Source organism: Ricinus communis, chromosome 7, assembly GCF_019578655.1.
Source record: "Ricinus communis isolate WT05 ecotype wild-type chromosome 7, ASM1957865v1, whole genome shotgun sequence".
Taxonomy (NCBI): Eukaryota; Viridiplantae; Streptophyta; class Magnoliopsida; order Malpighiales; family Euphorbiaceae; genus Ricinus; species Ricinus communis.
The window spans coordinates 20,631,145-20,644,514 of record NC_063262.1 but is presented as its reverse complement, the minus strand read 5'-3'; the positions used below and the strand labels follow the sequence as shown (position 1 = coordinate 20,644,514).

Sequence of the window (13,370 nt, the reverse complement as noted above, 5' to 3'; positions counted from 1 at the left end):
CACCCTCATCTTCTATATAGTAAATGCTCTATCTTATGAGATTTTCTTTAAATAAGGAAAAGTCAAACTAGAAAGATGAGAAATATTTTCTTTAGCACCTGGGAGCAGATAATGGTATTTTAAATTATTATTATTATTATTAAAAGATTATGTTGTGATTGGGATAAATGTATACACTCATTTATGTAGCCTATATGATCACACCTTGGATGTCAAGTGTTAATTGAAATATACTGTCTTTGGGACAACGCTCAGTATATATATGCTTTTAGGGCGTATACTAGGTGGTTACCTTTTGGGAGTATTGTCTGCGTGCATATGACAAGGATTTGTGCTTTGGTGCTCTCAGGTTAGACATCCGTTGCGCCCAAAACTTCCAAGGATCAGTAGGAGATGTTTATGAGTGTGCACACTTTTTTATTACACTTCTAATTGTTGATATTATTGTAGTAGTAGTAGTTGTTGTTAGTATTATTATTATTATTATTATTATTATTATTATTATTATTATTATTATTATTATTATTATTATTATTATTACCATTAGTAATATTACTGATAAGGATATTAAGTAATTTAATTTTATGATTTCGTCCTCTGACGGTTTAACCGGCTGGATTTATATTTGCGTTTTCTTTTAATTATTTAGTATGATGTATGACTCCTTATCTATTCTCCCTTGTTATTTATTTTCCCTCTCATTTAGTTTTACTCACTCCTTATATTTTTCCACCAATTTTATGCAAGATGTTAATAGTCAGATCATATTAGAAGTCAAGTAGTTAGAGCTTCGAATTGCTAGACTCTATGATCCATGTAAGTAAAGATAGAAGATAGATAGTAGGCCTAGTTTAGACAAGGTCGTTACAAATGTTATGCAGGATATTTACAAGTTGGACCAGAATAGAAATCGTAGCAGTTAGAGTTTCATATTGCTAGACATAACGGTCTCCAAAAATAAAGAAAAAATTAGCTAATTAGGCCAGTTTGGGGCACGGTTGTTTCAGTTGGTATCAGATCCTAGGTTACCTACACTCTAGCAATCGAAGCATAAGGTTTTAAGATGTTCGTTTAGTTATCAATTGGAGTCAGTAAATAATAAGGTTGTTACTTTTAGAGAAATTAATAATTAAAGATAACACTGAATATAGAGGAAGGTATAAATATTCAGTAGTGTGAAATACATTATATTTGCAAAAATATGGTTAGTAGTTTGAGGATTAAAGAATTAAGTTTGATGGTTGAACCTCCAAGAAGATTCCAATCCTTGAGGGATTTAAAGCAATTTTGTATTTTGCAAGTTTTTATTTTCTTAAGATTGAAAATCTAATTCTATTTCAATATGAAATATGAGGTTTTCTTTATGATATGAGATTTGCTATCACTAGTTTTTAAAGGTTTTAAATACCTTTGACAACTGAAAGCTTTAGTTCTAATTTTATTATAATGGACAAGCTTATTGATGGCAAGTGATTTGTGAGGATGTTTCTATAAGTAAATTTCAAAATTTGAATCATTTGAGAAGTTTTAATATTATGGAACTTGACTACTTCTATCGAGAATAATGTACCACATAGCATCAATGGTCACATAACATAGTCATGCATCATAGTCATTCATTCATTACATTTATTATGTGTATATAGTCTAATATTATGGATATAGAGATGCGAGTTCTAAATAACAAGAAATATTTTAATTTATTAAAAGCTTTGAAACACTATTATTTTGAAAAATAACTCCAAAATTGGAAAATGGAGTTCTAGTTACAACTTTAATTCCTTATGTATTTATTCGAGGTCAAGCATATGAGTTTTTCTTAAACTGATATAGTTAGAAATAACTACATATATGTCTTTTGGTGACTAATGGTGCTAAGTATATGATTTGATCTAAGTTATCTAAAGTGGATTTATTATATAGGATTGATCTAACAGTTTATAGATTATTGATGTTATACTTAATAGATATTTTTATTAGTTCCTTGGTAATGTCTAAATTATTGTGGGACAGTGGAATGAAGTGAAGCTCTTGAGATGTTAGATGCATGTATACAAGTGGATAATAGTTTAGAACTACATTTGTACTTTGTTCATAAACACGCAACTTTCTTAGAGCAATAAGCAGGTCTTGGTTTGATTTTAAATTCTCTTAGATAGTAGGTTTATAAATTATAGATAAGTTCAACTCATAATTTTGAGCAATTGATGGTGGAATTGATTTTAAAATTTGCTGTGTATAAAATTTACATAATTGTATGATATGTAAATTATTAAATTTACTAAATTACGTACATAGTGATTGAGTTATGGATCTTATCAATCATGAATTGAGTTTATAAATATATAAATAGAAAACAAGTTTAAGGTCCTGTTATGCTTATATGAAATTATGAGGACATCTAAATAAGGTTTTGCTGGTGGTAATCCCTAGTTGAGGTATGTTAAAAAATGCAAAGTATGGAACTTGAGTAATCCTAACAAGATGAAGTCATGTGCATGAATGCTTTATAATTATAGATAAGGAACTGAGATTGTTATTAAAATTATAGCTCAGTAGTATGTGTAGTTTTAGAATTAAACTATGTGCTAAAAAAAAAATAGTGTCTTTGCATTGGCATTTGTCAATAAATTTTTTTAAAAAATAAAAAATTAATTAAAATAAGTTACTTTTTACGAGTTGGAATTGGATTCGATAGTTCCGATTCCAGATAAAAAAAAGTTTTACTTTGAACTAGTTTCTTAGTTCTGAGTCCAGTTCTTTTTTACCAGCCTGATTGCATTTATCTAACTTATAAATTCTTGACCTGAATGTTGAAAACTAATATAAATAATATTAAAATTTATGAGATGTAAAAAGAAATAAAAGATCATATTTAAGTTCTAAAATTATTATTAATTAAAAATAAAATCAAAATAAAAAATAAAATTAAAGGATAGAAGCATAGAGAGAAAAATAAGTGAATGTAGTTTAAGAAAAACTTAAATAGTTTGCATTCGTTCTTATTAAAATAAATTATTCTTAAAGCTGTCTGTAGATAGAAATTATAAAATTATATAATGGTAAGACTTTTTTCTATAATGAATAAACAAAAAAAATAAAAGGTATAAATAGATCAAAATGAATAAAATCATAAATGAATAAAAGAATAATTAAACTACAGAAAAGAAAAGAAACACAAAATTCATTAATGTAATTCAAATTTTTAAATAAAAATTAAAATTAAAAAAAATATCAAATATATATGTATATATAAAGAAATACTATTTAAAAATAAATAAATAAATAAATAATTTAAAATAATAACAAAAGTACATATGAAAATTAAAATTTAAAAATTGCTATTATCACAATTATAAATCAAAAGGAAAGAGAATATTTTTTTTATAAATTAGTACTTATAAAAAAATGACAAATATCACTTTTAGTAATCCTACGTGACAAGTAGTGTTTAAAATATTCTCTTTGTTTCGGCTTTAATATATATATTAAATCGGATAAAAAAATATCATTAAATTAAAATATAATAACTCATAAAAAACTTTTTAAAATTTAATAATCTGATATATAGCGAAGATAATACAAATATATAATATATTAAATTTTGAAATATAAAATTAAATTAGAAAAGAATTAAATATAATATAGTAATTTAAATTCATGAGATTAAAAATAAAATAACACACGTCAACATGACTCAAAATAATTATAAATTTAGAAAATATCAAATTACTGAAATATTTCTAAAATAACAATATTTAAATAAAAAATTCAGAGTATTAAAAATTAGTTCACAAGTAACTCTGTTGCTGAGAATCATTCTATTGGCTAATAAAATAACAAGCTTTGACTTCTACTCTAATTAACTAAAGAAGCTAAAGTCCTCTCTGCCAATCACACATTAGACATTGCGGCTTTCACTTCTTGACAGAATCAATTGCAGATATCGTTCTTTATAGGCAGAAGTTCTCCTGATCCTTGTTAGTTCTACAGCTTGTCCTTCCAATTCACTGTTCTCATGGAACCATCTTCACTCTTAACTAATAGTGACGATGTATCTGTTTCAGAAACCAATGATGCACCAAGAGACAATATCAAATATGAAGAGATAATCTCAACCCTTCCTCACTAAGGGTCGGCTCAAGAGCATTTCATAGCTCAACCCACTGATATTGTCATTTCCAGCCTTCCAAAATCTGGCACGACCTGGCTTAAAGCTTTGTGTTTTGCCATTCCAAGAAGGACCCATCTCAGAGATTCGTCCATTAATCGTTTACTCACGGAGCTCCCGCATGATATTGTACCCTCTATTGAAAAGAATCAAGGTATCAAAGGTCCCAACAATCATCCACTTTGGGGTACACACATGCCCTACTCTTCATTGCCCAAGTCTATTGTGGAATCCAACTGTAAAATTATTTATATCGCCAGGAATCCCAAAGACGTTTTTATTTCGTTATGGCACTTTGCTGCTCGCGTAAGAGGTAGGAGCACAGAAGACTTTCCATTAGAGGAGGCATTTCGGAGTTTTTGTGAAGGAGTCTCTGTTTATGGACCTTATTGGGATCATGTATTAGGATATTGGAAAGCAAGCCTGCAATTTCCTGATAGAATACTAGTTATTAAATACGAAGATCTAAACTTGACAGCTTATCCTGTATAAAGACACTAGCAGAGTTCATGGGTTGTCCTTTCACTATGGAGGAAGAGAGACAAGGATTGGTGCAAGAAGTCGTTGATTTCTGCATCTTTCAGAAGCTGAGCAATATGGAGGTGAATAAGAGCAAAACATATTATTTTTCATGGCCGTTTAAAATTGAACATAATGCATTTTTCAGGAAAGGCAAGATTGGCGATTGGGAGAACTATTTGACAGCTGAAATGGTTGCCCAGTTGGATGAAATAATAGAGAAGAAGTTTAGTGGTTCTGGATTAAGCTTTGTAAGCTCCATAACATCTTCAACTCGTTGCTAGATTGATAGAATTAATGGCGAATAGCTCTCTGTGTTTCAGAATGTTATAATGGTTTCAAGTGTTGTTCTTAGTTTGAATTAAGGATTTGATTGTTGATCACTTCTGCTGATATGTTTGATGGCTTGTACTTGTCCTGATTTGCAATAAAAATTTAATCTTCGGTCATTCTTTTGAGATCAAACTCTAACATATTGTAAATGGAAAATTTTGAAGGCTCCTACCTTTAATAAGAAATGGTTACAGAAAGCAACGGTGGACTTGAATCTGGAAATTCTCCTTTTATGTAATTACTTGTCTGAATTGACCCGCTTAAACCCAACATTGATATTAAATATTAACAATCAAAATCTGAAATGATCTTAAATCCAAAACAAGCCGAGGCTGAATTAATTGGAGATGAATTGGAGCGATTTGAGACCAAATTAATCTGATCCTGAAATATCCAAGAATTAAAATTATCCAAATTGAAACAGCGAGGCCTAGCTTAAAACAATAGAGGAAAGTTAATTTGCCCACTGAACTTATTTTTAGGGATTAATATATCTAATTTAAATTTCTTTAGTAAATAATTTCTAAATTTATCTCTAAAAATCAAATACATCAAATTTAATTTTTCAACAAATAACTCATGAACTTATGTCCAATAGTTAAATACACCAAATTTCAATATTTTTAAAAAGTGAAATAACATTAGATTTTTATAGATTTTATTTAAATTATAAAAATTAAAAATAATATTACTGACATAATATCTAATAATGCGCTATAGAAAAGCATGTTTAGTAAAATTTAAAATTTAAATTTAATTGATTAAAATGACAAGTTATGGATCTATTTCTTAAGAGTATTGAAATTTGACTTATTTAATTCTTAGAAAGTTAAAATTTAACTTATTTAAATCTTAGCAAATTGAAGTCTGATTTATTTAATCCTTAAGAAGTTGAAAATTGATTTACTTAATACTTGTAATTTTTAGGCAATCAAATTCAATTTTTAAACTTTGCCAAATACGCTCTTATATAATACGTTACTAGATATTCTATTAGTAAATTAGTAAAATTAATATTATTTTAAATTTTTATAATTCAATTAAAATATAAAAATCTAATATTATTTAATTTCCTAAAAAAGTCTAAATTGGGTAAATTTGACTCGTGGAAACAAATTCAGAAAGCTATTTGCTGAAAAAGTCTAAATTGAATGTATTTGATCATTGGAAATAAGTTCAGGGGGCTCTTTGCTGAAAAAATTTAAATTAGGTATATTTAACCTGTAAACATAAGTTCAGAGCAAATTGAACTTTTGTCTTTAAAACAATCGGAAATCTGATTTTGTTTGAATTTATAATAAATATAAGCACTTTTTTGGCTAAATTGTTGATGATAGCTAGTAGCTTGCTAATAGCTAATTGATGATTATGCTTGGTAAAATTATTTATAGTTGTTATTGTTTATACATTATTAACCAATAGAGAAATCAAGACTTTATTCTCACTAACGAGTAATATAATATTATAATTTTAATAAGACATGTTAGTTTTGTATTAAACATAAAATAGACAATAAAACTTTTTATTTATGTAGTAAATAGTTTTTTATATTGTAAGCCATGGTATCATATATTATTTGACTTTTATAAAGAAAAAAATAAAAAATATTTTATTTCAATTGGTCAAAAAAGTTTTAAATTAGTATTTATAAGTGATATGATGAATAATTAGTTTGAAAAAAAAGTTATTTGTTTGTAAGAAAATTCAAATTAAGATACTATAAATTAATGTTAAAAATAATAATTAAGATAAAAAATAATACAAAGATTAATTTAGTTTATTCATTTTAAATATAAGAGCTATTGATGAAAAGTTTCAATTTAGAATTTTTGTGAACTGGAATTGTTTATCGTCCCAACAGTTATCAATTGTTGTTTAAGAAGTTTAATCAAACACCTTGACATAGCTATTGGAAATTGAAAAACAATTAGCTGCTTTTCGGTAGCTATGCCAAATATCATCTAAATTTAATACATAATTTTTTGAAAATTAAATTCAATGGATCAAAATATTACATAATGGACCTAAACATTTTAGCTAGACTGGTATCTTTTAATACCAATCTAACTAGATAATTTTTCATCTCATAGACGGTTTAATTTTAATCTTGATGGTGATAAATTCATTCACTAAGAAAAATTTGTTCTCTCTTTTTACATGAATTAATGATTTTCTATAGTTTGAACTCTGTGATTTCTTTTACTATATTCATAACATCGATATAAAAATGAATAAATAAAAGTATCTTATAAAATTAAATAAAATAAATACGTTACAAATATAAATCGAATCAAATTAAATAATTATTTTATAACCTGATTTAATATTAGATTATTTATTTTTTAATATCTTTTTGTTGATTTAGTATTTTATGTTTTTAAGTATATAATTCAGTGATATTTTTTACTTTATATATAAAAATAAAAATATTTTATGTTATCTTTTAATTTATTAAATTATAGAAAATCTAACTTAAAAACTAATTTTTAATTAACTGAATTTTTTATTTGAAATTGAACCATATCAAAGTAATTTTGTTGGAATTTATTTAAGATAGAATATAATGAGGGATGTAAGGTATAAATAAATATAAATATTATAATTAAAAAATAATTTTTAATTGATAAGATAATTATTAACTATGAGAATAGAAAATCGTAAAAATTGTAATCAAAAATTAAAATTATAAAAAATAATTTAGAGAAAAAATGACTATTAAATACTTAAAATTTATAGTTAAGATGTTGCATATTATAATACAATATTTGAAAAAAAAAATTAAAGTGAAAGTTATAAATAAGAATCCAAATGGATATTGGAATATGAAATAATTAAATATCCTAATCAAAGTGTTGAAATTTGTAACATAATACTCTTTAAGATAGTAGGAATAGATTAATTCTCTAAAAGTTAAAAAAGAATAGTTTAGAAATCATATGACATGCCCTATAGGATAGAGAAAAATAATATATATATATATATATAGGGAGACAGAGAGAGATTTATTGAATTTCATAAAAAATTAATTTAAATATTATTTTTTAATAAATACATTAAAAGTACTTTATTTACTAATATAAAAATTAATTATATTAACAATTCTTTTCTCTTGAAACTAAACAATGTCAAAATAATCTTAATAAAATATATGTAAGATAGAATAAAAAGAGAGATGAAAGATATAAATGAATACAAATGTGACAAATAAAAAAATTTAATTAATAAGATAATTATTATATTATGAAAAAAAGTTGATATTATAAGAAAATAATTTAAAATAGAGGATTATAAAATAATTAAAATCTATAATTAAATTATTTTATGTTGCAATACAAAACTTAAAAAATTTATCAAGTTATAAAAAAAATTAAAAAGATAGAGAAAAGTGAAATAATTATATATCATACTTAAGATATTAAAATTTTAATATAATACTCTATATAAAATAGTAAAAATATATTAAAATAATTAATTATTTAAAAATTAAGAAAAATAGGTTAGATTTTATGTATCCAATGATTTAGATTTGTATTTTGACATTTTAAAACTATCATTTGAAATCAACCAATTCAAGACTTTCCATTTGAATAGTATCAAAATTTAAAATTTTATATTTCAAATTCATTATTGGAATAACTCTTTAATTAATAAATTTTAAATTGAAACAAAATATTAAATAATAAAATATAAAATAACTACTAACTTTAAACATTTTGAAAGACTATATGCTTAAAATTTATCATCGGACAAAAAATATAATTTAATTTAGAAATTTATATTTTTAAAATAATAGCTATGGGATAAAAAGTCAGTAATTACAAAAAGCAAAGCATTAGAATTAAAATCGTATCAGATAAAGAGAAAAAAATGTCATTAAATTAAAATGGAAAAAAGTATAAAATATTATTTAAAGTCAATCATCTGCACACATGATATCTATGAATTCTTTTAAAAAATATGAGACACAGATACAACGAGGATAATACAAATTTATAATATATATATAAAAATAACAATTATTAAAATAAAAATCTGTATAAATAAAATGTTGAGATATAAAAGTTAAAATAGAACAAAAATCTAAATAGAATACAGTAATTTAAATTCATGAAATTTAAAATAAAATAATACAAGTCAATATGACTAAAAATAATTACAAATTTAGTAAATATTAAATTACTGAAATACTTTTAAAATAACAACATTTGAATAAATAAAAAATTTAGAGTATTACACATTAGTTCACAAGTAACTGTCAAAAGAGAATATGTTCTATTGGCTAATAAAATAACAAGCAACGACTTCTACACTAATTAATTAAAGAAGCAAAAAAATCCTCTCAGCCAATCACACATGAAGACATTGCAGCTTTCACTTCTTGACGAAATCAATTGCAAATATCATTCTTGTTTTGTACTTAATTATTAATTAAATTCTGAATTTTATCTCTTAATAAATTAATTTAATTATTTTAAAATTTTAAAATAAATATTTAAATTTTTAATTTATTTTTAAAAATATTTTTTAATTACAACTTTACAATAAAAAAGTGGTTGCAAGTCAATTATGCTTACTAACATATAAAATTAGTGAGTTAATAAATTTTTTTATATAATTAAATGTCAAAGATATAAAAGAATACATATATGTGAGATTTTTAATAATTATATAATTAAATCTAGAGTAAACTATTTTTGCTTATTTATAAATATTATTTTTTTAGTAAATATAATCGAATTTCCACGTCATCTTTTCTATTTTAAAATTTCAAAAATTATCATCAAAAATTTTTTTAAAATAAATTAAAAGAATAGTTATCTATTTTAAAATTTCAAAACAATTAGATAAAATTATTAAAAAGTATAAAGTTGGATGGCTTAATATATAACTAAGCCCCTGTTTCTGTTGGTATCTCCCTATGTTTATATAGGCAGAAGTTCTCCTGATCCTTGTTAGTTCTACAGCTTGTCATTCTAATTCACTGCTTTCATGGAACCATCTTCACTCTTGACTAATAGTGATGATGTATCTGTTTCAGAAACCAATGATGCACCAAGAGACAATATAAAAAATGAAGAGATAATCTCAAACCTTCCTCACAAAAAGGGTCGGCAACCTTCCGGAGAACTCCACAAGTATCAAGGCTTTTGGTATAATCCAGATATCCTAAAATGCATAGTGTCAGCTCAAGAGCATTTCGTAGCTGAACCCACTGATATTATCATTTCCAGCCTTCCAAAATCTGGCACGACCTGGCTTAAAGCTTTGTGTTTTGCCATTTTAAGAAGGACCCATCTCAGAGATTACTCCATTAATCGTTTACTCACGGAGCTCCCACATGATATTGTACCCTTTATTGAATATAATCAAGATATCAAAGATCCCAACAACCATCCACTTTGGGGTACACACATCCCCTACTCTTCATTGCCCAAGTCTATTGCAGAATCCAACTGTAAGATCATTTATATCTTCAGGAATCCCAAAGACGTCTTTATTTCGTTATGGCACTTTGCCGCTCGTTTAAGAGGTATGAGCACAGAAGACTTTCCATTAGAGGAGGCATTTCAGAGTTTTTGTGAAGGAGTCTCTATTTACGGACCTTACTGGGATCATGTTTTAGGGTACTGGAAAGCAACCCTGCAATTTCCTGATAGAATACTGGTTATTAGATACGAAGATCTACAACTTGACAGCTTATCCTGTATAAAGACACTAGCAGAGTTCATGGGTTGTCCTTTCACTATGGAGGAAGAGAGACAAGGATCGGTGCAAGAAGTCGTGGAGTTCTGCAGCTTTCAGAATCTAAGCAGTTTGGAAGTGAATAAGTGCAAAAAGTATTTTTCTCCATGGCCGATTAAAATTGAACATAATGCATTTTTTAGGAAAGGCAAGATTGGCGATTGGGAGAACTATTTGACAGCTGAAATGGTTGCTCAGTTGGATGAAATAACAGAGAAGAAGTTTAGTGGTTCTGGATTGACCTTTGTAAGCTTCATAACATCTTCGACTCCTCGCTAGATTGATAAATGCAATGGCATTTAGTTTTCTATGTTTCAGAATGTTATAATGGTTCCTAGTTATGTTCTTAGTTTGAAATAAGGATCTACTTGTTGATCACTCCTGCTGATATGTTTGATGGCTTGTACTTGTCCTGCTTTGCAATAAAAAATAAATCTTCGATCCCTCTTTTGAGATCAAATTCTAGATTTTGTAAATAGAGAACTCTCTTTTATATGAAGTAGTTGCAGAGATGGTGACGGTTGACTTGAATTTGGAAATTTTTATCTAAAGTACTGATCTGAATCGTTCTCCTTAAACCCAAAATTGATGTTTAATATTAATGATCAAAATCTAAATGGTACTTCAAATCTGAAATGATTTCAAATCCAAAACAAACTAAGACTGATATAATTGGATTGAGACAAATTAACCTGAGGTTGAAAATCCCAACTTCAAAAGTGATCGAACCGATGCGACCAAGTTTGAGCTCAAAACAACCAGAAATGAAATATTGATTGAACTGATAAATGCAGCTGGTAGCCGATGGCTGATAAATTAAACCGTTTAATTAACGGTTACTGCTAATATGTGAAATAACCATTGAAAGTATAACTATTATTAAATATATTATATTATATTTAATGATATAAATTAATAAAAATAACTATAATAATTACAAATATTACAGTTAATTTTCTTTAGTTCAATTGTATTTATTATTAAAAATATTTATAAAAGTTATCTTAAAAATAGAAATTTAAATTTAGATTCTATTAATAAAAATTTATAATTTTAAATACCGTAATTTTAAATATTATAATTATTTAACTATTAAGAATAATTTCAAAACAATAATTATTTATTTTAAAATATTAAAATTTAATTATATGAGATCAATTTAAAATAGGTCATTGTTAATAAGTTTTAATAAGAATAATAATGTCTAAATAAATAAATAAAATCAAATCAGTTATCAGCTAATAAGAAAAAACTCTAAAATAGAGCTGATATAATCAGCAGCTGATTGAGACTAAATCATCTATCAACTGTTGTTTTTTAAGTCTATGAGTTTCGCTTGAACCTTTTCAAAGAGGCGCAGGCAATGAGAAGAGGTCATTTTGGTTTCATTGCATGTGTGAAAGGCAACTCTGTTTGGCCAGCAAGCATAGGAAAGAAAGCCGCCCTAGATATGAATGCTAATTCGTTAGTTATAGCTCGGAGTTTGCCCTTAGTTGTCTCGAAATTAACTGCTTGGCATGAGTAGCTTGGCTTGCTCATGTGGAGAAAAGAAAATAAGATAAAGGGCATCACTCTATACGCTTTAATATAACTGTTCAATGAAAAAAAACTATCAGTTGCATTAAACCTCTGAACTAAATGTCATCTATTTTACATTTAATAAACATAGCTTTAGTTTCACTAAATCAATAATAATAAAATTAAAAAAATAAAAATTTTAAAAATATGATATTAACTTGGTGATGAATAAAATAATCTTTGTAGCTAGCTTTCTCCATTTTTCCTTCTCTATCTCAGTTTCTATTACTTACTTTTCATAAATGGCAACTTAAAATTTGTTTGATAAATTTTTAAATAATTATAATTAGTATAAGATTTTTTAAAATGTATACAACTGTAATTATCCTCCATTAATAAAAAAAATTAAAAGTAAAAAGTCAGCTCTTCGTTGGTCCGGTCATGCGTGAGATAGGACAGGGATATAAATTTATTTTCTGGCGATGAAAGTCTCTTACTTTGGTAAGTTTGCCTTGAAATCTTCTTTAATCTTGCAAGTCTATTTATCCAACTTTTTTAGGTTGATAGAGTGTGAAGTAAGAGATAAGATTAAAAGAAAAAAAGAGTAGTCTACATAAAATAATGTTTTCTTGTTAAATGATTTTTATTCTTTTCAAGTATTATGTAAATACATATATGTAACTAAAAAAACACTAATTAAGTAAAGTGGTTTATTAGTATAAGATAGATAAATTTATATAGTTATCTAGTCAATTATTTTAATATAAAATATAATACTTAATTATCACCTCAAGAAATGCTAGAAAAACGCCGATCAATCTTTGAAAGCTTCAAATTTACAAGTTATTTTGTTTAGCAATGGATTGGCGATTTCCACAGACGGTTGGTAAAGCGGATCTGAATAATCAATCAACGACTGACATAAAATTTAGTAATATATTATTACCGCTATAAGAAATTAAAAAAATAATGATGGAAGCATAACGATTGATTGAACTTTAATTAGAGGGAATTATCAAAATCAGGAGTTGTTTCTGAGCGACATGAAATGAAAGGTTATTATACATGAACACATGTTGTTGACTAT

The 13,370-nt window shown here is 25.8% G+C and overlaps 2 protein-coding genes across 2 annotated transcripts; both read left to right on the top strand.

Annotated features, from left to right (window-relative positions):
* The first annotated feature begins 318 nt into the window (after nt 1-318).
* LOC8260683 (flavonol 4'-sulfotransferase) lies at nt 319-5,139 on the top strand. The gene is given in 3 exon segments (XM_025159194.1): nt 319-349; nt 4,134-4,640; nt 4,643-5,139. Coding segments are annotated over 3 exon segments (870 nt in total). The 3' UTR covers nt 4,975-5,139.
* A 4,873-nt stretch (nt 5,140-10,012) lies between these two features.
* LOC8260684 (flavonol sulfotransferase-like) lies at nt 10,013-11,044 on the top strand. Its single transcript, XM_025159196.2, has one exon. It carries the CDS (start codon nt 10,013-10,015, stop codon nt 11,042-11,044), a length of 1,032 nt encoding a protein of 343 aa, XP_025014964.2.
* Nucleotides 11,045-13,370: the final 2,326 nt, after the last annotated feature.

Bases quoted from the DNA above. Each gene is read 5' to 3' on its own strand.
- LOC8260684 (XM_025159196.2), top strand. From the start codon at position 10,013: ATGGAACCATCTTCACTCTTGACTAATAGTGATGATGTATCTGTTTCA.